General features: G+C 55.1%; 3 protein-coding genes across 6 annotated transcripts in view; 2 read left to right on the top strand and 1 right to left on the bottom strand.

The window, feature by feature from the left end:
• Positions 1-460: 460 nt before the first annotated feature.
• Positions 461-7,625, top strand: BCKDK (branched chain keto acid dehydrogenase kinase). 3 transcript variants are annotated; one of them, XM_027126314.1, is made up of 13 exons: positions 462-572; positions 2,693-2,982; positions 3,571-3,937; positions 4,063-4,131; positions 4,226-4,336; positions 4,634-4,681; positions 4,762-4,881; positions 5,376-5,474; positions 5,679-5,752; positions 6,093-6,221; positions 6,311-6,400; positions 6,883-7,041; positions 7,137-7,625. In XM_027126314.1, exons 3-13 carry the CDS (start codon positions 3,743-3,745, stop codon positions 7,279-7,281), a joined length of 1,239 nt encoding a protein of 412 aa, XP_026982115.1. In that variant the 5' UTR covers positions 462-572; positions 2,693-2,982; positions 3,571-3,742; the 3' UTR covers positions 7,282-7,625. The 3 variants fall into 3 exon arrangements, with proteins under 3 accessions (XP_026982116.1, XP_026982115.1, XP_026982117.1); XM_027126315.1 differs by lacking the exon at positions 4,634-4,681 and having other exon boundaries at positions 461-572; positions 7,137-7,605; XM_027126316.1 differs by lacking the exon at positions 4,063-4,131 and having other exon boundaries at positions 7,137-7,605.
• Positions 7,626-8,871: 1,246 nt separating this feature from the next.
• KAT8 (lysine acetyltransferase 8) lies at positions 8,872-19,580 on the top strand. 2 transcript variants are annotated; one of them, XM_027126311.1, is made up of 11 exons: positions 8,877-10,135; positions 11,437-11,511; positions 11,588-11,763; positions 15,391-15,444; positions 15,545-15,709; positions 16,458-16,547; positions 18,237-18,377; positions 18,475-18,568; positions 18,663-18,813; positions 18,964-19,118; positions 19,405-19,580. In XM_027126311.1, exons 1-11 carry the CDS (start codon positions 9,925-9,927, stop codon positions 19,467-19,469), a joined length of 1,377 nt encoding a protein of 458 aa, XP_026982112.1. In that variant the 5' UTR covers positions 8,877-9,924; the 3' UTR covers positions 19,470-19,580. The 2 variants fall into 2 exon arrangements, with proteins under 2 accessions (XP_026982113.1, XP_026982112.1); XM_027126312.1 differs by lacking the exon at positions 18,237-18,377 and having other exon boundaries at positions 8,872-10,135.
• A 75-nt stretch (positions 19,581-19,655) lies between these two features.
• The window catches only part of LOC113630316 (polyserase-2), a 15,310-nt gene continuing 10,819 nt past the window's right edge, over positions 19,656-24,146 (bottom strand). Inside the window, exons 16-21 of the mRNA XM_027125515.1 lie at positions 23,681-23,849; positions 23,360-23,377; positions 21,539-21,701; positions 20,987-21,258; positions 20,730-20,896; positions 19,656-20,598 (exon numbers count right to left, since the gene is read on the bottom strand). Coding sequence (XP_026981316.1) covers positions 20,275-20,598; positions 20,730-20,896; positions 20,987-21,258; positions 21,539-21,701; positions 23,360-23,377; positions 23,681-23,849 — 1,113 coding nt within the window. The 3' untranslated portion in view covers positions 19,656-20,274. The remainder of the gene's footprint in view (positions 20,599-20,729; positions 20,897-20,986; positions 21,259-21,538; positions 21,702-23,359; positions 23,378-23,680; positions 23,850-24,146) is intronic.

Genomic DNA, 24,146 nt, shown 5'->3' with positions numbered 1-24,146 from the left:
TTACAGGAGGTGAGGGATTAAGCTATGTGGAAATCTAGGGAAAGGGTGTTCCAGGCAGAGGGCACAGCTAGTGAGAGGTGGAACGTGCCTGGTATGTTGAGGGAAAAACAGGTGGGCCAGTGTGGCTGTTGCCATGAGTATGGGGGGTGAGGATGGAACGGAAAGAGGGGACGGAGGAGTCGTTCAATCTTTCTGGGTCTCTGTTGCCCCATCTGTAAAATGAGGATAATCACATTACCTCAGAGGTTCGTTATGAAGATGAAACGAACACATGTAAATCTCTTAGAAGAGAGCCTGACCAACGGGAAGGTGGACTCTTGGGGTGCAAGTCCAACCTCCACCGCCGGGAGGTAGCAGCGAGTCCCGGCCAGGCTGGTCCAGCGCGCAGGGTCAAATACACTGCCGGCCACGTGAGCGCCGGGATCCGGCACGCTTCAAGCCATCTTTTGCTTCTCTGCGCACTTCGGCCTTCCCAGCGGGAGCACCCTCCCCTCTCCCTTTTAACGCTGGCTCAAGCCCTGCCTTCCTCCAGCCGCCTCCAGAGCTGAGCGTCCTCCCAGCTTCACTCCAGGGTATTGCCGGGATGCGGGAAAAGAAAGGGTGGGAATGGTGTGGGGATGAGGGGCGAAGAGAAAATCCAGAGACTCAGGGAGCCCCTTCCTCATGATCTGTGCAGACTTTCCCCCAGTCCCTCAGGCAGGCCAGCCGGTGGTGAAGGGTCCCACCTCTGCTGAAGTTTAAAGACAGCTCCAGGGAATTCCTTGGTGGGCGAGTGGTTAGGACTCCATGCTTTCACTGCCGAGGGCCGGGGTTCGGTCCCTGGTCCGGGAACTAAGATCTCTCAAGCCGCATGGCTCAGCCAAAAAAGAAAAAAAATTTTCAAAAACAAAACAAAACAGCCCCCCCCCAACTCCAAAATATCGCCTGCTTCACTTACCCCTTTGCTTTAAAAATTTAAACTATTTAGAAAATACATGACCATGGTGAAGAAAAATCTGGTCAGTATAAGTACACACAAACACACACTGAAAAGTCTCTCTCTCATCATCGCCTGCTTGGAAAAACTGTCTTTTCACTGGTCTCTCTTCGTTTGGTCTCACTGGTCCCATCACTACCGCCAGAGCATTCTGTCTAAGGAGCAGATCTATCTAGATAAAACCCTTCAGTGGCTTTTTTTTTTAATTAGTTAATTAATTAATTGATTTTATTTCTGGCTGTGTTGAGTCTTTGTTGCTGTGCCGGGCTTTCTCTAGTTGCGGCGAGCGGCGGTTACTCTTCGTTGTGGTGCGCGGGCTTCTCATTGTGGTGGCTTCTCTTGTTGCAGAGCACAGGCTGTAGATCGCGGGCTTCAGTAGTTGTGGCACTCGGGCTCAGTAGTTGTGGCTCGCAGGCTCTAGAGCTCAGGCTCAGTAGTTGTGGCGCACGGGCTTAGTTGCTCCACGGCACGAGGGATCTTCCCGGACCAGGGCTGGAACCCGTGTCCCCTGCATTGGCAGGTGGATTCTCAACCACCGCGCCACCAGGGAAGCCCTCTTCAGTGGCTTCTTACTACTTCAGGACAAATGCACACTCATCCTTCAAAATCTGGCTCTGGTCACCTCATTCAGCTCCTCTCCTCCCAGACTCCACATGCTCCAGGCTCTTCCCTGTCCTGACATGTCCTTCCCACTCCAGCTCCTAGGCCTGGCCAGTCCTGCTCACACTGCACCTATACCAATTTCCCAGACCTTCCTGTGTGGCTCTTAGCACAACTGATGACACGGAAATTGTCTGCCTTCCTCTTCAGGGCAGGGAAGGGTCTATTTATTTAATTCAACACCAATCTCCTCTCCTTGCACAGAAAAGTCACCTAAACTGTGTTTGTTGCTGGCATTAATTAGTAATAATGATAATGTAACAGGGAAGAGCCATATCTGACTATATGTTCCATCTGTTTCTTTTACTTTAACCTTTGCTTTCTGCTGCTTTTGTTCACGAAGAGGATACTGTCTACACACAATGGCCTGCCTCGGGGAACCCTGCCCTTCTGCCTGAATGTTAAACCAAAGTGCCTTTGTTCAAGGAAACATCCGGACCCTGTCTGCCTGTGGATGGCTATAAGAAAGAAGAAATTAACACATCCCCTCCCCGAGGCTGGCCATTCCAGGTGATATTTGCAAAACTTATGGCCTTTTTACTTTACTTCCTCATCTCCTCCCCCTCTCTGTGCTATAAAAGAAACTGGCATCCAAACCCCGATAAGTTGGTGATTTTGAGACTTTAGTCTGCCATCTTCTCGGTCTGCTGAATTGCTTGCCCAACACCTCGTCTCCTATGCCCTGTCGTGCGGCGAGCAGAGCGAGCTTAGACTCAGTAACAATAATAGTAATAGTTAATACCTAGTAGAGTGTTAATTCCACACCTGGCACTATTCTGGGCACTTTACATATATAAATTCATGTGACCATACAACCCTAAGGTTGGTACAACCTCATTTTACCAATACGGGAATTGAAGTATTGAGTAGTTTAAGTAACTTGCCCCAGATGGTAAGTGGCTGAGCTGGGGGTTGAACCAGGCAGTCTGGTTTCCCACAAATGAGTCAAGAGCTAGAAGGGAGAAGGAAGGGACCTCAGGGGAGGAATCCAGGTAGGGTTTGGTCTGTGCACTTTGCATCTAAGGGTCTTCTCGCCCTCTCGCATTTCTTTCCCAGAGATCCTATTTTATAGAGCAGAAGACAGAGGCCCAGAGAGACCAGATAACTCCGGGAGCCCTGTGGAGAGAGCTGTGCTATTTATTTGGGGACCTGGGAGCAGAGACACAGCCACGATGGGTTGGCGCGAGTTGCGAGTCCTCCGCTCCAAACTACAACTCCCAGGAGGCACCGGGCGCCCATAGCCCGCGTGACGTCACGGCGGCAGAGGGCGCAAGCGGCTCGGCCAGCCCGGCCGGTGGACTATTGGGCCGTTCCTCTCGGACCCCGGCCCTGGCTCTGGCCCCGAGGTAAGTGGAGCTACCCGCTCAGACCGTGCCGCGAAGGCTTCGCATCGCGCGCCCGCCGCCTCCGCCCTTGCTCTGGATTGCTGGAGCGCGCGTGGACTGGGGTTGGGGGGCTGGGGGACTGGCATCTACCATATGGGGAAGATCCGGGCCGAACCAAGTGACCCTGCGGAGGGAGGGAACCAGACAGGGACTCCCGAGCCGCTACTTCAACGCAGCCGACCCTGGGGTAAACAATACTGTGTGCCGCAGGTACGCAGGCCAGACACCGGCCGGGGTCCGAAGGCGCCGGATTAGGGGTCAGCCCCGCCCCCTGAACGAGGGTGCCCGGGATCAGAGGGAGCGGGGGTTGAGGTTTTCGGGCTGGATGGGTCTAAGGATCCTCTTCCCTCCAGACTACCAGATAGAACATCAGATTGAAGAATAGTAGCCCCGGAAAGCAAGGTTATCCAGGGTCGGCCTGTGTGTGCTTGGGGAAGTGGTTGAAGGGGTGGGCAGAGATTGTCCAAATCTGACTAACCCGTGCTCACGTGGAAAGATAGTGCGCCTGGATTCAGAGCCTTACAACTCCCCCTTCTTCCGCCTTTATAGATGGGAGCTGCTCCTGGAGGCTGAGCATGTCAGCATCCTCGACCGGCTCTCGCCCCTGAAGTCAGAGAAGTGCCCCTGCCCACCCACACCCTTCTTGCCCCGTTTTGGGGTCGCCTCCATCTATCCGGTCCTCAGCCCTAGTGGCCGCCCAGTTCGACAAAAGAGCAAAACGATGATACTGGCTTCCGTGCTGGGGAGCGGACCCCGGGGCGGGCCAGCACTCTGGCCTCTCTTGGGGCCCTCACTGTCTCTCCGGGCCCGCTCCACATCAGCCACCGATACCCACCACGTGGAGATGGCACGGGAGCGCTCCAAGACAGTCACCTCCTTTTACAACCAGTCGGCCATCGATGTGGCAGCGGAGAAGGTGTGCAGCTAGGGCGGTGAGGCCTGGGTCCAGAGCTGGAGTGGGTGTCCAGGGAAGGGGTGGAGCTAACATGATGGGGGCAGGGTGTCAGAGATTCAGTGCTCAAGGGCCCTCTGCCCCTCCAGCCCTCAGTCCGTCTCACTCCGACCATGATGCTCTATTCAGGCCGCTCTCAGGATGGCAGTCACCTTCTGGTAAGATTCTTGCCCCTATTTTTCTCTTGGTCTCTGGAGCTCTGACCCAGCCACTCAGGCCCTGGCCTTAACTTCCTTCCTCTTTTTCTTCTAGAAAAGTGCCCGGTACTTGCAGCAGGAGTTGCCAGTGAGGATCGCTCATCGTATCAAGGGCTTCCGCAGCCTTCCTTTCATCATTGGCTGCAACCCCACCATACTGCACGTGGTAAGGTGGCCTCAAGGCGGCGTCGGTTTCCCTAGTAGAGAGGACCTTAGATCAGTGTGCCCACCGCCCATGGGGCAAATGGGGAGACGGAATCAGAGTGGTAGAGGCTTACCTGCCAAAAGGTTTCAGGGCCACAGAGGACTCGGACCCAAGCCTTCATGGAGGCTTGAAAGGCCATGATGGGGTTTGAACCAAATGAATTGGGGTGGATGGCGATCCCCATAGGTGGGCACGGGTGGCTGTTCTCTACCTGGTGCCCACAGCATCCCTGTGAATTCCCACACCTCTTCCTTGCAGCACGAGTTGTACATCCGTGCCTTCCAGAAGCTGACAGACTTCCCTCCGGTGAGGGCTGGGCCAGGGCAGGGTGAGGGGCTGAGAAGTCAGGGCTGGACCATCCAAGCTCATGACTCTGTGGCCTGCAGATCAAGGACCAGACGGATGATGCCCAATACTGCCAGCTGGTGCGACAGCTGTTGGACGACCACAAGGATGTGGTGACCCTCTTAGCTGAGGGCCTGCGTGAGAGCCGGAAGCACATAGAGGTCAGGGGCAGCGCAATGGGGGCTCAGGCCTGTTGTGAGGGCCTGGGAAGGGCACAGGGTTTCTTTTTTTTTTTTTTTTAACATTTTTTGTTTTTATTTTTTGTTTATTTATTTTTGGCTGTGTTGGGTCTTTGTTGCTGCACGCGGGCTTTCTCTAGTTACGGCGAGCGGGGGCTACTCTTTGTTGTGGTGCACGGGCTTCTCATTGCGGTGGCTTCTCTTGTTGCGGAGCACGGGCTCTAGGTGAGCGGGCTTCAGTAGTTGTGGTGTGCAGGCTCAGTAGTTGTGGTGCATGGGCTCAGTAGTTGTGGCTCGCGGGCTCTAGAGTGCAGGTTCGGTAGCTGTGGCACACAGGCTTTGTTGCTCCACGGCATGTGGGATCTTCCCAGACCAGGGGTTGAACCCGTGTCCCCTGCGTTAGCAGGCAGATTCTTAACCACTGCGCCACCAGGGAAGTCCCAGGCACAGGGTTTCTGAGCCCCTGCTTTTTACAGGATGAGAAGCTCGTCCGCTACTTCTTAGACAAGACGTTGACTTCAAGGCTTGGGATCCGCATGTTGGCTACACATCATCTGGCGCTACATGAGGACAAGGTGGGGCACGGGGACCTGAGACCTACCTGGGAATGTCAAGTGGGGCAGAGAAGACTGAGCCAGGAGCCCCCATGGGCTGGGGACTCGGGCCGAGGGCCTGGGGAGAGCCTTGGGGCTGCTTCCGTAGTCTAGAGTTTGCAAGCTTTTGGTGGCCACGGTGTGGGTGGAGGTGATCCCTGGTCCTGACCTTCTTTCTCCTGCCAGCCCGACTTTGTTGGCATCATCTGCACTCGCCTCTCACCAAAGAAGATTATTGAAAAGTGGGTGGACTTTGCCAGGTGAGGCTAGAACGGCTAAGGGGGTGACGTCTTCGGGCAGGGAAGGTTTGGGTCTGATCCGTTGCCCAGGGCATGGTCCAGGGCAGGGTTTTTCAACTGTGACACTGTTAACGTTTTGGGCCAGATCATTCTTTTTTGTGAGGGGCTGGCCTGTGCTTGTTAGGATGTTCAGAAGAGTCCCTGGCTTCTACTCACTTGATGCCAGTAATACTCTCCAGCTGTGACAACCAAAAATGTCGCTAGAGATTGAGATTGTGAAACTTCCCTGGGAGGTTGGGGACAGAATCACCTCCAGTTGATAACCACTGGTTGAGGTGTGAACCCTTGCTCCTTTCCGCAGACGCCTGTGTGAACACAAGTATGGCAATGCCCCCCGAGTCCGCATCAATGGACATGTGGCTGCCCGTTTTCCCTTCATCCCGATGCCGCTGGACTACATCCTGCCCGAGCTGCTCAAGAATGCCATGAGGTGGGCTGCTGGATATATTGGAAGGGGGCAGACAGGAACTGGGGTGAGGCTGGGGCACCACCACCTACTGATCTTTGCCCCCTGCACAGAGCCACAATGGAGAGTCACCTAGACACTCCCTACAATGTCCCAGATGTGGTCATCACCATCGCCAACAATGATATCGATCTCGTCATCAGGTTTGCCCTGGGTGGGAGTTGGGGTGGGATGCATGGGGGTTCCGGGCACTGTTTCTGATTTGCTGGATGATTTCAAGCCAGTACCTGCCCCAGTCTGAGATTTAGTTTCTGGTTGGACAGGATATTCTCCAGTTCTGAGATTGCCATGAGCTGGACATGAGTGGATCTGGGGCCAGCTGTGGGCCCCAGGGCCCTGTCCTTGTCAGCAGCTGAGGGGCCCAGAGTGGGAAATGAGTCAGAAATAAACAGTCTGCGGTGCTGGGCTGAGAATAAACGTCAAGTCCTATGAGGAAGTATAAGCAGTTAGTGGCAGAGGTAAGGGTGGAGAAACATAGCTTAAAAAAACAAGGCCCAAGAGTCTAGGTGACCACATTCCATGTCTGCGTGGAAGTGACAGGAAGCCCGACTTAGCACTGTCTACCTGGGGAGGTAGTGAGCCCCACCAAAGCTGAGCCGAACCCCTGTCGTCGTCATCCTGCCAGGATTTCAGATCGGGGCGGGGGAATTGCTCACAAAGACCTGGATCGGGTTATGGACTACCACTTCACTACAGCTGAGGCCAGCACCCAGGACCCCCGGATCAGCCCCCTCTTCGGCCACCTGGACCTGCACAGTGGCGGCCAGTCGGGACCCATGCACGGGTGAGGCCCCACCTGGCCAGAATGGAGGGGCGGGAGGGGGGGCCAGGAGACTCAAGCCTCTGAAGCCCGTGTTCTGTCCCCTTGCCCACCCCCAGCTTTGGCTTCGGGCTGCCCACATCGCGGGCCTACGCAGAGTACCTCGGTGGTTCCCTTCGGCTGCAGTCCCTACAGGGCATTGGCACGGACGTCTACCTGCGGCTCCGTCACATCGACGGCCTGGAGGAAAGCTTCCGCATCTGACCCCGCAGCCCTTGGCCTGCTTGCCTGCCCAGACTAGGCCACACACCCTGGCAGGACCTTCCGGGCCCAGCAGGGTGCCACCCTGCTCTACACACTGCTGCATCTCGGGTCTTAGGGCCCCAAGCAGATGGACTTACGTGGAGCCAGGCACCTCCCCTCCTCGATGGGGTCCACTGCTTCCCTGCCTCCAGGCCTTAGAGGGGATGAAGTGGGGACCCTTGGGGTCTCCAGCACCAGCTCCGTCATTCTTGTTCCTGGGGAACCCCCACTCTGACCTGCTGTTTGTTATTAAAGTTCACATTTTGAATGCCCTCTTGGGCCCCATGTGTGGGCAGGGCAGGTGAGCCTTTGTTTCTGCCCCCATTCAGGTCCCCTGGGCCCTTGGGTTTAACTAGTTCATGTTCCAGTCTCTGTCCTCACAGCCTGGCAGACCAGGAATGGAATTGGCCCCGAGTCGCTTGCATGTTACATTTGGCGGGAGTGGGGATGACTTGGGCAGTTTGTGCAAAGACCTTTCATTTATTTTCATTTACCAAATGTTTCTGGCTCCCAGACAATATTGAAGGCCCGGGTTGGCCCAGCTTTAGGCTTCAGTTCTGACTCTTCCCTTCCCAGCAGTCACAGGTTGCGGAGGTGTAGGTCACCAGACTAGGCAACTTTCCAAGCCACCTGATTCCTGAACCTGAGTAAGGTTAAAAATACTGTCTGCCAGCTGTGCTTGCTGTTGCCAAGGAAAGGAACACACCAGATTGTGCTCTGACAGGCCCCAGAGGACAGTGGGGTCCTGGTAGGGAGGGCAAAAGGAAAGGACTCCAGGGAGCAGGTGGTGAGGTGACCACCTGCCTATCTTGCCAGGGAAGGAGAAGGCCTGAAGGCCTGTTTGGTGGAACTGGTGATGGAGGTGGGGCACTGAGGGGAGACAGGAATTGTATCTGGTGGTGGGAAACCATAGTGACTTGCCAGGCTGAAAATCCTGCTGGCTGCAGGGCAGAGGGGGTGAGACTGGAGAGGTAGGTGGCAGTCAGGGTGAAAGACCTTGAATTTACAGTGAAGAAGCATGGGTTTTATCCTGGAGGCAGCAGGGACCCATGGAAGGGTTTTAAGCTAGGAAGTGATGTTTCAGGTTGGGTTCCCTAGAAGCACATCTTAAAAGGAGGATTTGTGTCCGAGTGATTTGTTGAGAAAGTGCTCCCAGAAGGGAGTAGGGGAAGTGGGAAAGGGAAGGGCAGGAGGCCAGGCAAGAGAGCTAAGCTCCACAGTCATTGATGGACTCCTCCACTGGACAATCATTCGTTTAATGTCCTATTTGAATGGGGTTGGGGAGGTACTTAAAACTCGCTGGCTAAGAACTTCTGTTTTCATCTCTTCTGAGGCAAAATAGCTCTATTAGCCTGAGGGGCAGTTTGCCAAACAAGCCTCTGGTGCTGGCTTTTGAAAGCCCATCAAAGGAAATATGAGCACAAAGAAGCAACAGAAAAAGATTCTAGGGGATCTGGGTGAATCATCTACATAGTTCTAGGGGTGGGTGGAGAGTGGGAAAAGGTACTACAGTTTTAATTTTTTTTTCTTGCCTGATTTTTATTTTTTCTGTTTCATATGCTGCCAGACAACTGGCATTTACTGCTCCCCCCAAACTCCTTCATTCCCCAAAAGCCAAGTTACCAGCACTTCCCACTGCCATCCCTCACAAATACTTAGACATTTCCTGATCTATAACCTCATCCTTAGGGCTTGAGCATTACACCCCTCTTAGAATTGTTTCTAAGCCCAATAACCAAATTATAAGTCAAAGATGATTAAGAGAGAGGCCAAAGGGAATGTTTGAGCACCTACCCTGTCTGGTATTGTGCAGTACACTTGTTTTATATACATAAGAGATAAGTACACGGTTCAACCTTTTTATAGTTATATGGCTTGTACAGTTTAACCTTTAACGACACTCTGGGAATGGACATACTTGTACAACTTCCCCAGTGAAGGGGCAGAACCCAGGATTCCTTACTCAATAAGCCCCAGATGCTCTCCATTATGTCCACTGCCTTTGGCTAGTTTCTGTTTAGGGGACCTGGTCCTTTCTTTACAAAGGCTTGATTCTGTGAGAGTGATTTATTGGCTGTCCCAGGACACACATCCGTCCTGCTTCCCCCACCCCAACTGTCCTTTTTCCACTCTCAACAAGGAAGGCAGTTTCTTCAGTCTTCACAGACGGGAGACCCGTATTTGGCAGGCGGAAGTGGGCGGCACGGGGATGGGTGCTAATCCCAAATTCATCGCCCAAAAGCCAGGCATCCAGGGAGGCTGCTTTGGCTCTGCCCCGGTCAAGTGGGGGCAGCGCCCCCTGATCAGGCACCCGGACCTTTAAAAAGATCGAGCTGAGGCATCACATCAGGAAAGTCTTCTTCCTCTTTTCAACTCCAGGGTGCAGCCATAGTTCCAAACGGAAAACAACTCCAGGGCAACCGGCACAGTCCACGTCAATCTGGCCCAGCGCCGGGGAGACCGTCGCACGAGCCAATGAGCTCCTGCCACGTCACAGACCCCCCCCTCCCGCCTCCAGCCGGCCGCGGCCTCCGCCACGAGTAGCTGACCCGGAGCTAAAGGCCCTGCGCGGCGCTGTATTCTGGCGTCATTTCCACTACAGCAATGGCGGCGCAGGGAGCAGCTGCGGCGATTGCGGCGGCGACTTCAGGGGTCGCGGGGGAGGGCGAGCCCGGGCCCGGCGAGAATGTGGCGGTCGAGGGGACCTCCCCGTCCCCGGGCCGCGTCTCTCCGCCGACCCCGGCGCGTGGCGAGCCAGAAGTCACCGTGGAGATCGGAGAAACGTACCTGTGCCGGCGGCCGGATAGCACCTGGCGTGAGGGCGGGACCCAGGGCCAGGGGGCGGGGTTTAAGGGCGGGAGCGGGGCCTGAGGGAGGAGAACGCGGACTTTCGGACTTGCCCGGGCGCCGCCTACAACCCCCTCCGAGTTGGGTGTTCGCCAAGTTCTTCCTAATGTGTGTAGAGCTCCCAATCCACTTCCTTGCCCAGTCTTAGGCTTCATTCCCTTTTCTTGTTAACCTCCTTCCTCAATGGTCTCCCTTGTCTTTGTGACTCCCCCCTTCCATCCATCCCCTGCAGCCGCCAGCGGAGAGGACCTACCAGAACACAAAAGCGAGCTTCCCCTCCCTTCTATTGCTTTGCCTCATTTCCAAAATAAACCCCAAGTTCCTTAGAATGGCATTCATTTTTGTAACCTCTCTGTTTTCCAGCACCCCTAGTAAAGGCCATTGCCAGACCAGACCACACTGTGTGCTCTGAAGGCCATATGCCTTTTACTGCCTGTGCCCTCTGCTTGGAATGCCCTTTTTTCCCTTTCTCCTTGTTTAGCTGGCTAGCCCCAGTCATCCTTTTAGCATCATATCCCTTGTGATGCCATTCTTGACTCCCTTCAGGCAGATTGAGTCGTTCCCTTCTGTATGTTCCCTTTCTGTATGAAGAAATGCAACATTTTCTTCATACCTGAGCTATAGTATATGTACCATTATGTTGTCATTGTCTGTCTGTCTGTCTTCTATCAAAGTGGGAACTTCCGGAGGGCAGGACTGCTCATGATCCATCACCGTATCCAGCAGCAACCCAGCACAGGGCCAGACATGCAGTGGTTGCCTTCCTCGTTTATCGAATGGTCGGCTGTTTGTCATTGAACGTTTTAGAGCCATTAATTCACCGTTTGAGGTGGGCACGGTTATCCTTATTTTACAGATGAAGGTGCTGAGGCTCAGAAAGCCAAAATAACTTTTTCAGTTAAATATAGCTAGGAAGTGGGGCCGTCTGATTCCACAGCTAGCCCTCATGACCCCTGAACAAATGAACGACTGAGTATAGCAAAAGAAACATTGAATTTGGAGCCAGATTTAAATTCAGTTAAGTATTTGCTCTTATCACTTTTCAAATAGGTGACCCTGGGTAAGCCTCAGTTTCCTCGTCTCTAAAATAAGAATAACAGCCCAATCTGGCCCACCTCAGACAGTGATTGAAGGGAGTGGCAGATGTGAACAGGTGAGGTTAGCGTACATTTGGCCACAGAATCTGGGAAACCGCTCCTCAGTGTGAAGGATCACTGTTGTTCCAGCCCTGTTTTCTTTTCTGGTGATCCTAGCCTTTTCCCTTCACAGATTCTGCTGAAGTGATCCAGTCTCGAGTGAACGATCAGGAGGGCCGAGAGGAATTCTATGTACACTATGTGGGCTGTGAGTGACTTGGGGTATCCAGGTCTGGGGGGGGGGGGGGGCGGAAGGGCAGCACCCTCATGGCCCATCCTCACAGTTAACCGGCGACTGGACGAATGGGTAGACAAGAACCGGCTGGCGTTGACCAAGACGGTGAAGGATGCCGTGCAGAAGAACTCAGAGAAGTACCTCAGCGAGCTGGCCGAGCAGCCTGAGCGAAAGATCACTCGCAACCAAAAGCGCAAGCATGACGAGATCAACCACGTGCAGAAGGTCCGGGCCCCTCCCCTTCCCCGGGGCCGCAGGAGGCTCAGCTGCCTCTGCTGACTCCCTTGGGTCCCGGTGCCAAAACCACAGCAGCTCCCATTTCTTAAGCTCCTACAGCGTGTAGGGGACTCTATTTCTTCTCAGGTATTCTTCACAGATGAGAAAACTGAGGCTCAGAGAGGGTGAGAGCTTGGCTACAGTCTCGTGGCAAGGAAATGACACAGCTGGGACTGGAACTCAGGCCTCTTGCACCTTTCGTGCCCGCTCTTGGCTGTGCCACATTGACAGATGGACCTGAAGTCCAAAGGGGAGGAAGAGAATGAGTGATTAGGGGCACTTGCTATTGCCAAGCATTGTGCTGAGTGTTGTGCCTGTATAAGCTCATCAGATCCGCCCTAACAACTCAACACCACGGGGATAATTAGTTCTTACTGAGGAAAACAGGAAGCAGGCTGAGAGAGGTTAAGTAACATGCCCAAGTTCACACAGCTAGTAAAAGAGTGGGTTGAGATTAGAGTAATAATGGCAAACATTTGTAGGCTTGTGAACCACAGTATTAGGCTAAGTATTTTAGTATATGATCTCACTGAAGTTTCACAGCAACTCTTTGAGGTAAGCATTATATCCCCAGTTTACAAGGGAGGTACAGGTAGTTTTAGGAATCCAGTTAGGAATTAGATTGACCAACTAGATTGTCCTACTTTGGGGCACAAGCTCTTTGAAACATGCCAGAAATTCCTGCCACTTTATTCCAAAACTTGGGTTCTTTTCACGAAGCTAGCCTGCCCTGGGGGGTTTCTATCCTCCCACTCTGAATCTTAGTTTCTGGATTTGTGAGATGGGGTGTGCACACAAGAGGAGGATTTATGGAGCTCTCAAGGCACCCAGACGTTCATTATTTTCAACCAGTGCCAGTCCATCCTTCTGAGTGCTCGTCCTGGGCTTAGCAGCAATGGTTTGCAAACTGTGGGGCTGTTAGTAGATTGCCAAATTAGTTCAGTGGGTTGTGACCATGTAAATTTCAAAAATGGAAGAACTAGGACAAGGTAGAAAGTACCATAGTGCATTGCACTTTATTAAAGGTAAGTATTGTTTTAAGAAGCTTCTATCTCACATACAAATATATATATGTATATACACAAACTTGCAGTTGGTTTACAGTGCTGTGATAAAAAAAATTTGAAATACCTGAATTAGAAAGATCTCTCACTGGGAATTCCCTGGCGGTCCAATGGTTAGGACTCGGCACTTTCACTGTCATGGCCCGGGTTCAATCCCTGGTCAGGAACTAAGATCCTGCAAGCCACGTGGCATGGCCAAAAAAATCTCTCACCATCTAAGGCAGCACGGTCCAACTGAACGTCCTGTGATAAATGGAAATGTTCTGCCTCTGTGCTGTCCGAAACAGTAGCCACTACCCACGTGTGGCCCTTGAGCACTTGAAATTTGTTTCGTGTGAGTAGGAACTAAATTTTTTAATTTTATTAAAAGATTTTTTTTTTTTTTTGGCCACGCTGCACAGCATGTGGGATCTTAGTTCCCTGACCAGGGATCGAACCCGTGTCCCCTGCATTGAAAGGCAGATTCTTTACCACTGGACCACCAGGGAAGTCCCAAGAATTAAATTTTATTTGAATGTAATGAACTTAAATTTAGGTGGCCACTTGTGGCTAGTGACTACTGGACAGCTCAGATCTACGGTTTTCTTAGCTCCCCAGCCAGGTTGCACTGGCACATTAAGTCACAAAGATGTACCTCTAAGCTGGCAGGCAGCAGGGTGGTTGACAGTGGGCCAGTGGGGATAAAAATCAAAGAACGAGTAACAGCGAGTTAACGATCAGCAAGGTTCTTCAGAGCCTAATTAATGTTTAATTCTAAATAAACTGCAGCATTTACGGAAAGTAGTGTTTTTGTAATTCTTTAATGCATTTACAGAGGAGGATTGTGTTGTATGAGTTGGGAAATGTGTTTTAAAGAGGCACGTGAGGAGGAAAATCATTCTTCCCTCATCTTTGCAGGGGTTAGGTGTGGAGTTGGACAGGCGAGGGGCCCATGCCCAGCTGTCCTGGGTGCCAGTTCTGTGAGCTTACCTCTCTGTGCCTCAGTTTCCTCTTCCGTGCAGTGGAGAGAGTGAGGATTCCCATCTCAGGCTTGTTCTGAGTAATGCCTACGACGTAAGTGCTTAGTACTTGGAATAAATGGCAGCTGGCTAGTCCCCAAGGGCCAGTGACCTCGCCTCTCCCTGCCTGTTTACTTCTCTGTAAAACAGAAGTAAGAACATTGTATCTCAGCGTTGCCAAAAGGGTTAAATGAGGCCATCCAGGCAAAGTGCTTTGTGGAAGGGGTTCTGGGTAAAAGACTGGCTCCTTCTCCCTTCTGAACTACAGGGCAAGGCTGCCATCTACTCTGGTGTAGGTCATAGGCCTAACTGCGTCCACTGTCAGGCTGGACTTGGTTCCTCCTTCAGCATCTGGCCTAGGAACAAGATGGGCTGTGAGTGCCACCTGACTTGTAGTCCCTGCCTTCCAAAGACTTGGAAAATGGGAGAAACCAAGAAGGGGGAGTCGGAGGGTACTGTTGTTGACCACTGAATTCCTGACTTGGGAACGAATGTATTCTGCATCGGAAGAATGCAGTCAGGCCTCCTGGAGGATTGTTGACCACACCTTCCCAGGGTGCTGGGCCTTGAAGGACAGGGAGAGCACAGCAAAAACAATCACACGTGATCACTCGCCAAGCTCTGCCTCATCATGCACTTGCCTGGCTCGTGCTCGGTGCCAGGCTGAGTAAGCATTTTCTGGCAGCTGTAGGAGAGGGAAGGACATTCAGGGTGGAAGGAACTGCATGTGCAAAAGCATGGAGGCCAGCAACAGGAGTGTTGATAGAGCAGATCTGAGGGGGCTGAGACTGGGGGCTGGGAATTTACAGAGGCCTCGTCAACTATCCAGACCTGAGACGGTGGCAGTGGCTATTCGGTGTGGGACAGAGGAACCAGTTCCAGAGATGACAAGGAGGTAGCGCTAACAGGACGTGGCCATTATTCGGATGCCAGGCTGAGAGGAGGAGCAGTCTTGAGAGCTGGCCTCTTATTGGTCTGGGGTAGTTGGACTGAAGGTGATGCTCCTAGTGAGATGGGGAACCCAGGAGGATGACCAGGTTTGCAGGGAGGAAAGGTTGAGTTCCTTTCTGGACACCTAGAGCCTGATGTGCCTGTGGGAGGGGCCTCCGGGAGCAGTCCCATGGGCAGGAAAGAGGTCCAGGCGCACCGGAGTGTCCGCACCAGTTCCTGCTGTGGAAGCGGAAGACCAGGCCCATTATGTCATCTGTCTCACAACAACTGTGGCAGAGCTGGATTGATCGCGTTGTACAGCTGAAACTCTTACCAGCCCAAGAACTGGAACCAGGCCTCCTGATCCTAGCCCTGTTCATCAGGCAAAAGGTCCAAACTTGGGCATCAGGAGTGTCTGGGATGTATGGGTGGGTGGGCAGATGGGAGAGGAACTTGGACCAGTCAGCTCCGAAACCAGGTGAAACAGGTTTGCTAGACAGGTGGGAAGTGCTGGGTTCTGGGATGGGAGGCGTGGCCTGACCTCCACTTCTGTTCACCTGTGTCCACTGCTCTTTCTCACTCAGACCTATGCAGAGATGGACCCCACAACAGCAGCCTTGGAGAAGGAACATGAGGCGGTAAGTAGGGGAGTGGGTCCTAACTGGGGCACCCCTTCCCTACAGCATCCCTTGCCCCGACCGAGCCACCCCCTGCCCTTCACTCCCACCTCGCCCACAGATCACCAAGGTGAAGTACGTGGACAAGATCCACATCGGGAACTACGAAATCGACGCCTGGTACTTCTCCCCGTTCCCTGAAGACTACGGGAAACAGCCCAAGCTCTGGCTCTGCGAGTACTGCCTCAAGTACATGAAATACGAAAAGAGCTACCGCTTCCACTTGGTGAGGCTGGGCTGGGCCGGGCCTGGTGAGTGCGGTGGTGGGCATAGAGGCTGAGGGCCGGCTGAGGCAGTGGCACTAGGCAAGGTCCAGAGCAGTTGAGTCCAAGGAAAAGCTGCCCCGGCTGGAGAGACCTGGATTCCAGGCCTGACTCTGCCTTTGCTGGAGTGACCCTGGCCAACTTGCTGACCCTCCCCAGACCCCAGTTTCCTCTTCTGTGGAATGGGGACCTTCTGGGGTCCCTTGCCCTCAGCACATGTTTATCAAGGCCAGTCCAGAGCTAGGTTCCCCTGTGGAAAAGAGGAAGTAAGCACAGCTCCGAGCCGTGGGACCATGAGGTGCGGACAGACAGGAAGCTTTAATCCACATGCAGGACCTGCTGGGGCAGGGCAGTGGCGTGTTTCCCACAGGGTAGAGACACTGAGGCAAATGTATGTGGTTTGGGAAATGCCCTTGTCATGGGTGCCGGCCCTCTAGAGTCCTCCAGAGCCAGGCTGAGCTGGACTTAAAACCGTCTCGCTGTGTGATGTTTGAGCCGGTTACTGTGCCTCGGTTTCTCCATCTGTAGAATAGCACCCGTCTCCTCAGATGGTTGGGAGTATTACTTGATGTAGGTAAAGGGTGGGGCCCGGGGTCTCCAGGTGGAGAGAAGCAGAGGCCTGCTGCAGGCCACACAGGGCGGGATGGGGCACCTAGTGGGGAGCCTTGGGGCCTCATGCCTGTGCCTCCCCCTGCCCGTCCCCACCCCCAGGGCCAGTGCCAGTGGCGGCAGCCCCCGGGGAAGGAGATCTACCGCAAGAGCAACATCTCTGTGTACGAGGTGGACGGCAAAGACCACAAGGTGAGCCCCGGGGGGAGGCACTGTGACAGGTGGGGGGACACGCTGGGCACCTCCCGACGATCTCACGATCTCACCGGCGCCATAGGGTAGAGGCCGGCCTCAGTGTGCGAAGAGGACTGCGGGCTGGTGCTCGGCCTGGCACTCGGCCTGTGGTTGGTGCATAGTCAACTCGTGGCTCTGTGGTGCCAGCCTCGAGTTCTGGGTTTCCCTTCTCTCCCTGAGGACTTGCCTTCTGATGGGGTAGCTTGGGGTGGCTTAGGTTCAGGCGATTTTGGAACCCAGAGTGGAGACTGTCTTGCCTCAGGCTGTTCTTAAAAACTGCTTTCTCTTTCTGCCTGAAGAAAAGGTGTTTGTTTTTCCTGGGTGTGAACTGCTTTGTGTGAGGTTTCCTGCTGGGAGCGCTCTGTGGCTCAGACCGCTAAATTCCTTGTTCCTGAAGGACTTCATTGCGGCATTGCGGCAGGGTGGGGCCTTTGGGGCCTGCTTTGCTGTGTTGAGAACTTCACCCTTGCCTGGTCAGTCTGGGAATGTCTCCTGGGGAAGTCCCGTGGAGTGTAAGACGCAGAGGCCTGGCTTCTGAGTGGCTCCTGGCTTCAAATCGCCCCGTCACTTCCTAGCTGACCTTGGACAAGTTACTTAAGGTCCTTTGTTCCTGTTTCCTCATCTTTAAGACAGGAGTCATGCTAATAGTTAACTAACAGGCTTGTTAGTGGAGTAAATGAGACAGCAAAGTCAAGTACTTAGCACAGTCCCTGGCATCGAATAGGGTTTAGTAAACATGGGCCTCTGTCAGCCTTATGATAAGCAGCTTGTGAAGTCTTAGCCCCACCAGAGCCCCCTGCTCTGCCCTCCTGAACGTGAATGGGGCTGGGGGCGGCAGGAGGGGCCCCAGCAGGAGACCTGGGTGTTCTTCCCAGTTCTGCCTTCTCCAGCTTTGGGTCCTCAGGCAAGCACTCCCCTCTGCCGCCCCCCAGAGCCTCCGTTGCCTCCTAAGCAAAATGGGTCTAGCAGCGCTGGGTTCACACAATTGTTGAATCCAACGAGAGTGGATGTAAAAGGTGTCCTTGATCTCTGCCATGAAGCCAACCTCCAGGTCCCACTGGCCCTCCTGGCATTGATCTCTGTCCCGGTGTGGCTGACTGGGCAGACAGCTCAGGCTGCAGTCAGGCTCGAGGGTCGTCCATTCAGCAGACATTTACCAAGCTCCCAGCTTCACGCTTAGCCTTGAGCTAGGTGCTGAGGACACAGCTGTGAACAGTCAGAACTCATATAGCAGGTTGAATCCTGCCCTAGTGCTCACCAGCCATGGGACCTTGAGCGAGCCACTGTCTCCTCTGAGCTTGTTTCCTGACCTGAAACAGAAGAGTTCGTGTCTGTGAAGATTGAGCTCCTCTTCAGCGCTCAGAAGCGGTAGCCGTGATTGGTCCAGCTCTGCCATTACCTCCTTGAGTGCTCATAGCTCTCTGATTTTCAGTTTCCCCATCCATCAGAACGTGACTCTAAGACTCCTTCCAATTCTAAACATGACTGTTCTGGTGAGGATCCCACTTCTCACCGTGCTGGCACTGGCTGCTGTCTGGAGCCTGGCACTTGCAGGGCAGGGTGGCAGCTCCTGCCCAGGCCTCCATGGGGCGAGGCGGAGGAGTTACGCCTGCTCCCTGAGCCTGCTTCCACCTCGCGACCCCTCAGATTTACTGTCAGAACCTGTGTCTGCTGGCCAAGCTTTTCCTGGACCACAAGACATTGTACTTCGACGTGGAGCCATTCGTCTTTTACATTTTGACCGAGGTGGACAGGCAGGGAGCCCACATCGTCGGCTATTTCTCGAAGGTGCTGGGTTGGGAAGCCCGGGTTGAGGGAGAGGGGGAGAATGAACCTGAAGCAGGGGCTGAGCCTCCGCAAAGGTCCTGACCACCCACCCCTACAGGAAAAGGAGTCACCAGATGGGAACAACGTGGCCTGCATCCTGACCCTGCCCCCCTACCAGCGCCGTGGCTATGGAAAGTTCCTCATTGCTTTCAGTGAGTGGTTCCCGGCCTGTCCAGGAAAGGCAGCTGTGGTGAGGGGTGCCAGGGCAGGGTGGGTCCTCAGTTTCCTCATTTCCACTGTTGCCAGGTTATGAGCTGTCCAAGCTGGAGAGCACAGTAGGCTCCCCTGAGAAGCCACTGTCTGACCTGGGCAAGCTCAGCTACCGCAGCTACTGGTCCTGGGTCCTTCTGGAGATCCTGCGAGACTTCCGGGGCACACTGTCCATCAAGGACCTTAGGTAAGGGAGGCACCTGGAACCCTCAGGAGGGAAGGACTCTCCTAAGATTGGCCGTGATGCTGTCAAACTGTCTTCTTGTCCCCTTTTGCTGTCCCAGCCAAATCCCACAAGGGAGCTCTCTCCAGCATCTGCTCTAATCCCTTTCTGCAGCCAGATGACGAGCATCACCCAGAATGACATCATCAGCACCCTGCAGTCCCTCAACATGGTCAAGTACTGGAAGGGCCAGCATGTGATCTGTGTCACACCCAAGCTGGTGGAGGAACACCTCAAAAGTGCCCAGTATAAGAAACCACCCATAACAGGTGGGTGGAGTCTGCCCAGGGTGTGTGTGTGTGTGTGTGTGTGTGTGGGCAGAGGGTAGATGTAAGGACTGCCGTGAGCCAAGGCCTCTGTTTTGCTGTCATCGGATCCCCAACCAGTCTGACCAGCTCCCAGGACCGAAGCCTGGGGCAGCCCCCTCCCCAGGACCCAGTCTACCCCTGTTCTCACCTCGAGGTGAAACCTGGTCTGGGCCCAGGGCAGAGCAGCCACTGCGAGCGGCCGGGCCCGGAGGCCCAGTCTTGCCTCTCATGCCTCTTCTCCCCACAGTGGACTCTGTCTGCCTCAAGTGGGCACCCCCCAAGCACAAGCAAGTCAAACTCTCCAAGAAGTGAGTGTCCTGTGCCTGTGCCCCTGCTGCTGGACCCGTGCCTCCTTGCACCCCAGCCTGTAAATATGTACAGACCTGTTTCGTCATTTTTTTAATAAAGTAAGTTCTGCCAGTGGCTCTGGACTTTGGAGGTGGGAGGGAGAGGCCCAGAGCGGATGGGCGTCATTTCACGTCACACACACGCGGCCAGTTGTGCTCAGAACATTTTACTCCATCTCGCTCCGTCTAACCCCGCACACTAGGTGCAAGTCGGGGCCCAGTTCCGGTGGGGGCTCAGTCCTCCGGAGTCCAGGAGTCGGGGCTCAGGGGGGCGTGGCAGCGAGTGAGGCAAGAGTGGGGCCTTTTCTGTCCTTGAAAGCATGCTGCCCAGAGGCAGCCCCAGGCCAGAAAACAGTGAGAGGGTGAAATGATGGGGCTCATCAGGCAGAGCAGGTGAGGTGCTACAGCCAGCCTTTCAGCAGCAGGCATCTGGGCGTCTTCTAGAAACAGGTGGGGAGCTGGGGCCCACTTTCATAGCCGAGGGTCCTTGGGGGCTCCACAGGAGCCCAACCGATAGGCTTGTGGACAGCAGATGGAGGTGACCAGAGTTTCTAGCCAGTAGACTCCTAGGCAGTAAACTCCTGTGGTGGAGGTTACAGTCCCAAAGAGCAACCCAGAAGAGTGGGCTCAAAGGTCAGGATGGTGCTTTGAACTCCCACAGGGTCCTGGGAGGAAGGAGTGGCTCAAAGTCAGGCATCCTGGGAGCAGGCGTGTGCCCTTGGGTGTGATGTGGAGGTCCCGGAAGCAAGTCAGCTCCCAGGGTGAGTAGCTCAGTGGTCGTGCTGTGGGCGGAGGAGGCCCAGGGTCAGGCCTAGTGGCAGCAGAAGGAGGGGTCCCACCAAGCCTGGGGCTGGGGCAGGGTTGAAGGCCCCGTAGTTGCTGCAGAGGTTGCCATCAGGCTGGGACTCCTGGATTTGGGGCACCACCTGAGGCTGGAGCTCTGCCACTTTGTGGTGAATCCAGGAGGCATAGCTGGAGGTCAGAGTATACACACCAGGCCTGTTGGGGGCCCCACAGGCATCACCCCAGCTTACGATGCCTGCCACGTACCAGCGGCCCCCCACTGGGCAGGAGAGTGGGCCCCCAGAGTCACCCTGAGGAGAAAATCCATACAGCAGCTGTCAGGACCAGCCCCCAGGCCTCCAACCATCCGTGCCAGCCCCACTGAGCCCTCATCTCCCAAGACACGCCTGTCTCATCTTCTCCCCGGACCCCCCGCGTGTACCTGGCAGGCGTCCTTGCCCCCTTTCACATAGCCAGCACACACCATGTCCTGCTGGATAAAGTGGGGCTCCTCGGGCTTGGCGTTGATATTGTACAGGCAGTTACAGGTCTCACGACTGATCAGTGGCACCTCAAGTTGCTGCAGCGTCTTGGGGGCCGGGAGGCTCACTGTGGGGGCAAAAGATGCTTACCCAGGGCCTCCTACCCTGTGTCGGCTCCCTCCGTGACCCTAGACATCAGCGCCCACCTCACCCTCACCTGAGGGGGCCACGTGGCCCCATCCCGTGACAGTGCACTGGAGACCATTGGGGAAGGAGGCGTTGGCTGCGGGGAGGCAGATGGGCCGGATGTAGCGAGAGAAGGTGACAGAGCCTTTGAGCTGGAGGAGCGCAATGTCACCCATGGAGCCCTCCTGGAGGTAGCTGGGGTGGGAAATAACCTGCGCCACCCTGCGGACCTCGGTGTCAGAGCTGTAGTAGTTCAGCTTGTGGGCCCCCAGCTTTACCTCGTAGTCCTCTGTGCGGTGCTCCCTGCAGGCAGAGGGGCGAAGGCTGGGACCCGAGAGACCGGGATCCCTGTTGCCTTGTGGCGTCCAACCTCAGTTCCTGACCTTTCAGAGTCCACCCTGCATCCTAGTTTTATCCTGTGACCTGTGACCTCTGGCCTTCACTCCTGACGGATCCTTACAGACTTTATTGATATCCCTAGATACAACCCAAGAACCTCCAACCTCTGACCCACACTGATCCTTGAACTTTGACCTCCAGCCCACTTTTGACTTCCCCGCCCTGCCCCCTACCCAGCTGGTACCTTGGGAAGCAGTGAGCAGCCGACAGCACCCACTGCTCAGACAGGAGAGAGCCGCCACACGCGTGGGCGCCGTTGTAGCTGATGCTGACCTGCCAGGGCCACTGGCCGTGGGCTGAATCGCTACCACCTGTGATACGTGCTTGGTGGACCACGCCGCAGGAGGCTGCCCAGGGAGGAAAGGAAGGGAGGGGGTCAGGTCCTCAGGGTCCCCCAAACCACATCCTCGACCCTGCCACTCCCGACATAGCCCAGGAGGTCTGGTTTGGAGCTTGGGGAGTGAGTTCACAGAAACAGCCACCCTGTGTCCCCATCCCATGGCTCACCAGTCACGGTCAGATCTGCCCGCCCCCACTACCCTCGACCCAGTGCCTAATTAAGGTCTCATCCAGCTTCTGTCCTCACCGGCCTTCCTGCCTTCCATCTGCTCCACTCCTTACAAATCTGGCCAGGTCATACCCCCGCTTAAATCCTTCCCTGGCCCGCACCACCTTTACGAGACTCCAGACCTTCCGTGGCACAGCCATCCCTCTGCACACCCTGTCACAGCGGGCCACACACTTGTTCACCTCCAGACCTTGGCCTATTCAGGTCACTCTGCCTAGAATACCTTTCCTCATCCCTACTTCGCTCAGCAAACTGCTATCTGCCTATGGAGATGGTTCAAATTCTCAGTCCCTCTGTAGCCTGCCCTGACCCTGCTGGCTGAGTGAGGCGACGCTTCGGAGCTCCCGAGGTCCGTGCTTCCCAGACGTGGCTGTTCCGCATTATGACGTGTCTGCTTCAACCAGCCAACCTGGGCGTTCCCTAGGGGCAGGGACGAGGGCAGATCCCTATGTCCCCAGCACCCAGCACAGGGCTGGGCACATGGATGGAGTTGTGGATGTGTGTTGAACAAACGAACGGAACAGCCGGGCTCCCAGGGTGTGAATGTCTAGTTTCCAGGACAGCCCCACCCCCGCAGAGGCCGCTGTTTGGAGCAGGACCCAAGTGCCCTTCACAAAGTCACCTGCTCAGAAGAAGGGAAAACCACCCAGTGAGGCTCCTCCCCCTCTCCTTGTAAAAAGGACAATAGAGACCAGCAGTTCAAGCAATGCCAGGCCCCAAAGGGGCTTTCACTTCCTTAATCTTCCAGACTCTTCATTGCAGCCCCAGGAGACAGACAGAATCAACTTAATTTTTTAAAAAAATTTTTTGTTTTTGGCCGCACTGTATGGCATGCGGGACCTTAGTTCCGTGACCAGGGATCGAACCCGTGCTCCCTGCATTGGAAGCACAGAGTCTGAACCACTGGACCACCAGGGAATTCCCAGAATCAACTTCATTTTATTTTATTTTTGCCGCACCGCACGGCCTGTGGGATCCTAGTTCCCCAACCCGGGGGCCCTCGGCAGTGAAAGTGCGGAGTCCCAACCAGTGGACCCCAAGGGAACTCCCTCAACTTCATTTCAGAGGTGAGGGAACTGGCATTCGAGACACAGCCAGTACATGGTGAAGCCGGGATTGCCAAGGAGACGGATCCTTGGTTTGTTTCCCTCAAAACAACCCACGTTTGGAGTCAGACCTGGGTTTAAATCCCAGCTCTGCCACTTACTGGCTGTGTGCCGTCGGGCAAGTTATTTCTCTGCCCCTCAGTTTCTTAATCCAAAGAACGAGGGCTGTAATCCTCGCCTCCCAGAGCTATTGGAGGACCCAAATAAGACAACAGGAGTGAAAGAGACGGCCTTGCAGAGAGGGTCAGGCACTCAAACGCCCCAGGGAAATCTGAACCCGTGGCACCTCCCCCTCCCCTTCCCCTCCCCCCACTTCCCCGGCGAGCCTCACCTTCAGCCCCAACGGCTCCTGGAGGGAAAGAGAAAGAGGGAGGGGTAAGCGGGGAAGTCTCAAGTGCCCAGACGCCCCCTTACCTCCTGCTTCCCCGAGGGCCGCCCCACCTCCCCCCCCCCCCCCCCCCCCCCCCCCCGCCCAGGAAGCCAAAGCTGAGGGGAGAGGCCAAGAGCCAGGGAGGCTGAAGCTGGGGGTTCTTGAGCCCAGAATAAGGGATGTGCCCCAGAAAAGGGTTACACCCTCGGCGCCGGTGCACTACCGGCCGCCCCCTCCCCCCCTCCCCCCCGTGCTCCACACTTCCCACCCCCACACGCTCACCCATCTCATTCCGGAATAATCCAAGCAAAAGCAGAGTGGCCAGAGCCTCCAACCACCTAGGCCCCACGCCTGCCCTCTGGGCCATGACCCAGGACCAGGGGCCCTGGGAAGACACCAGGCACCCAAAGGAAGGGACCTCAGGCTGGGGTTCAAAGGCAAGATCCAGGTGTCAGAACCAGAGGGAAGCGGAAGCAGGTGTCCAAGGCGGCTTCGAAGGCAGGCAGCGGGCACAGAGTAAACGCCAGGGTCTCCGCAGCCGGCAGTGAGGACGCGTCTCCAGCCCGGCCTGGGTACACAGTAGATCTTCCTTCCGAAGTGGCAGCTCCTGGGAAAGGGCACCTACCTGCCGGCCCCTCCCCTGGTCCCGCCCTCCCTGATCAGCTCAGCCAGCCTCTCTTGTTGCCAAAGTCCTGAGTCCTCTCAGACCCCGTGTGTGTGTGTGGGGGGGGGGGGGGGGGGGGGGGGG

This window comes from Aethalodelphis obliquidens, unplaced genomic scaffold (genome assembly GCF_003676395.1).
Source record: "Aethalodelphis obliquidens isolate GAN/ISIS:26980383/991018 unplaced genomic scaffold, ASM367639v1 scaffold30, whole genome shotgun sequence".
NCBI classification, from domain to species: Eukaryota; Metazoa; Chordata; class Mammalia; order Artiodactyla; family Delphinidae; genus Aethalodelphis; species Aethalodelphis obliquidens.
This window is presented reverse-complemented; position numbering and strand designations above follow the sequence as displayed.

What these genes read in the sequence shown, in the direction of transcription:
- BCKDK (XM_027126314.1), top strand. Translation starts at nt 3,743, where the DNA reads ATGATACTGGCTTCCGTGCTGGGGAGCGGACCCCGGGGCGGGCCAGCA. An exon ending in AGAGCCGGAAGCACATAGAG is followed by an intron (nt 4,882 to 5,375) that starts GTCAGGGGCAGC and finishes TGCTTTTTACAG; the next exon opens with GATGAGAAGCTCGTCCGCTA. An exon ending in GATATCGATCTCGTCATCAG is followed by an intron (nt 6,401 to 6,882) that starts GTTTGCCCTGGG and finishes TCATCCTGCCAG; the next exon opens with GATTTCAGATCGGGGCGGGG.
- KAT8 (XM_027126311.1), top strand. Translation starts at nt 9,925, where the DNA reads ATGGCGGCGCAGGGAGCAGCTGCGGCGATTGCGGCGGCGACTTCAGGG. An exon ending in GCGGCCGGATAGCACCTGGC is followed by an intron (nt 10,136 to 11,436) that starts GTGAGGGCGGGA and finishes TTCCCTTCACAG; the next exon opens with ATTCTGCTGAAGTGATCCAG. An exon ending in CTATGTACACTATGTGGGCT is followed by an intron (nt 11,512 to 11,587) that starts GTGAGTGACTTG and finishes CCATCCTCACAG; the next exon opens with TTAACCGGCGACTGGACGAA.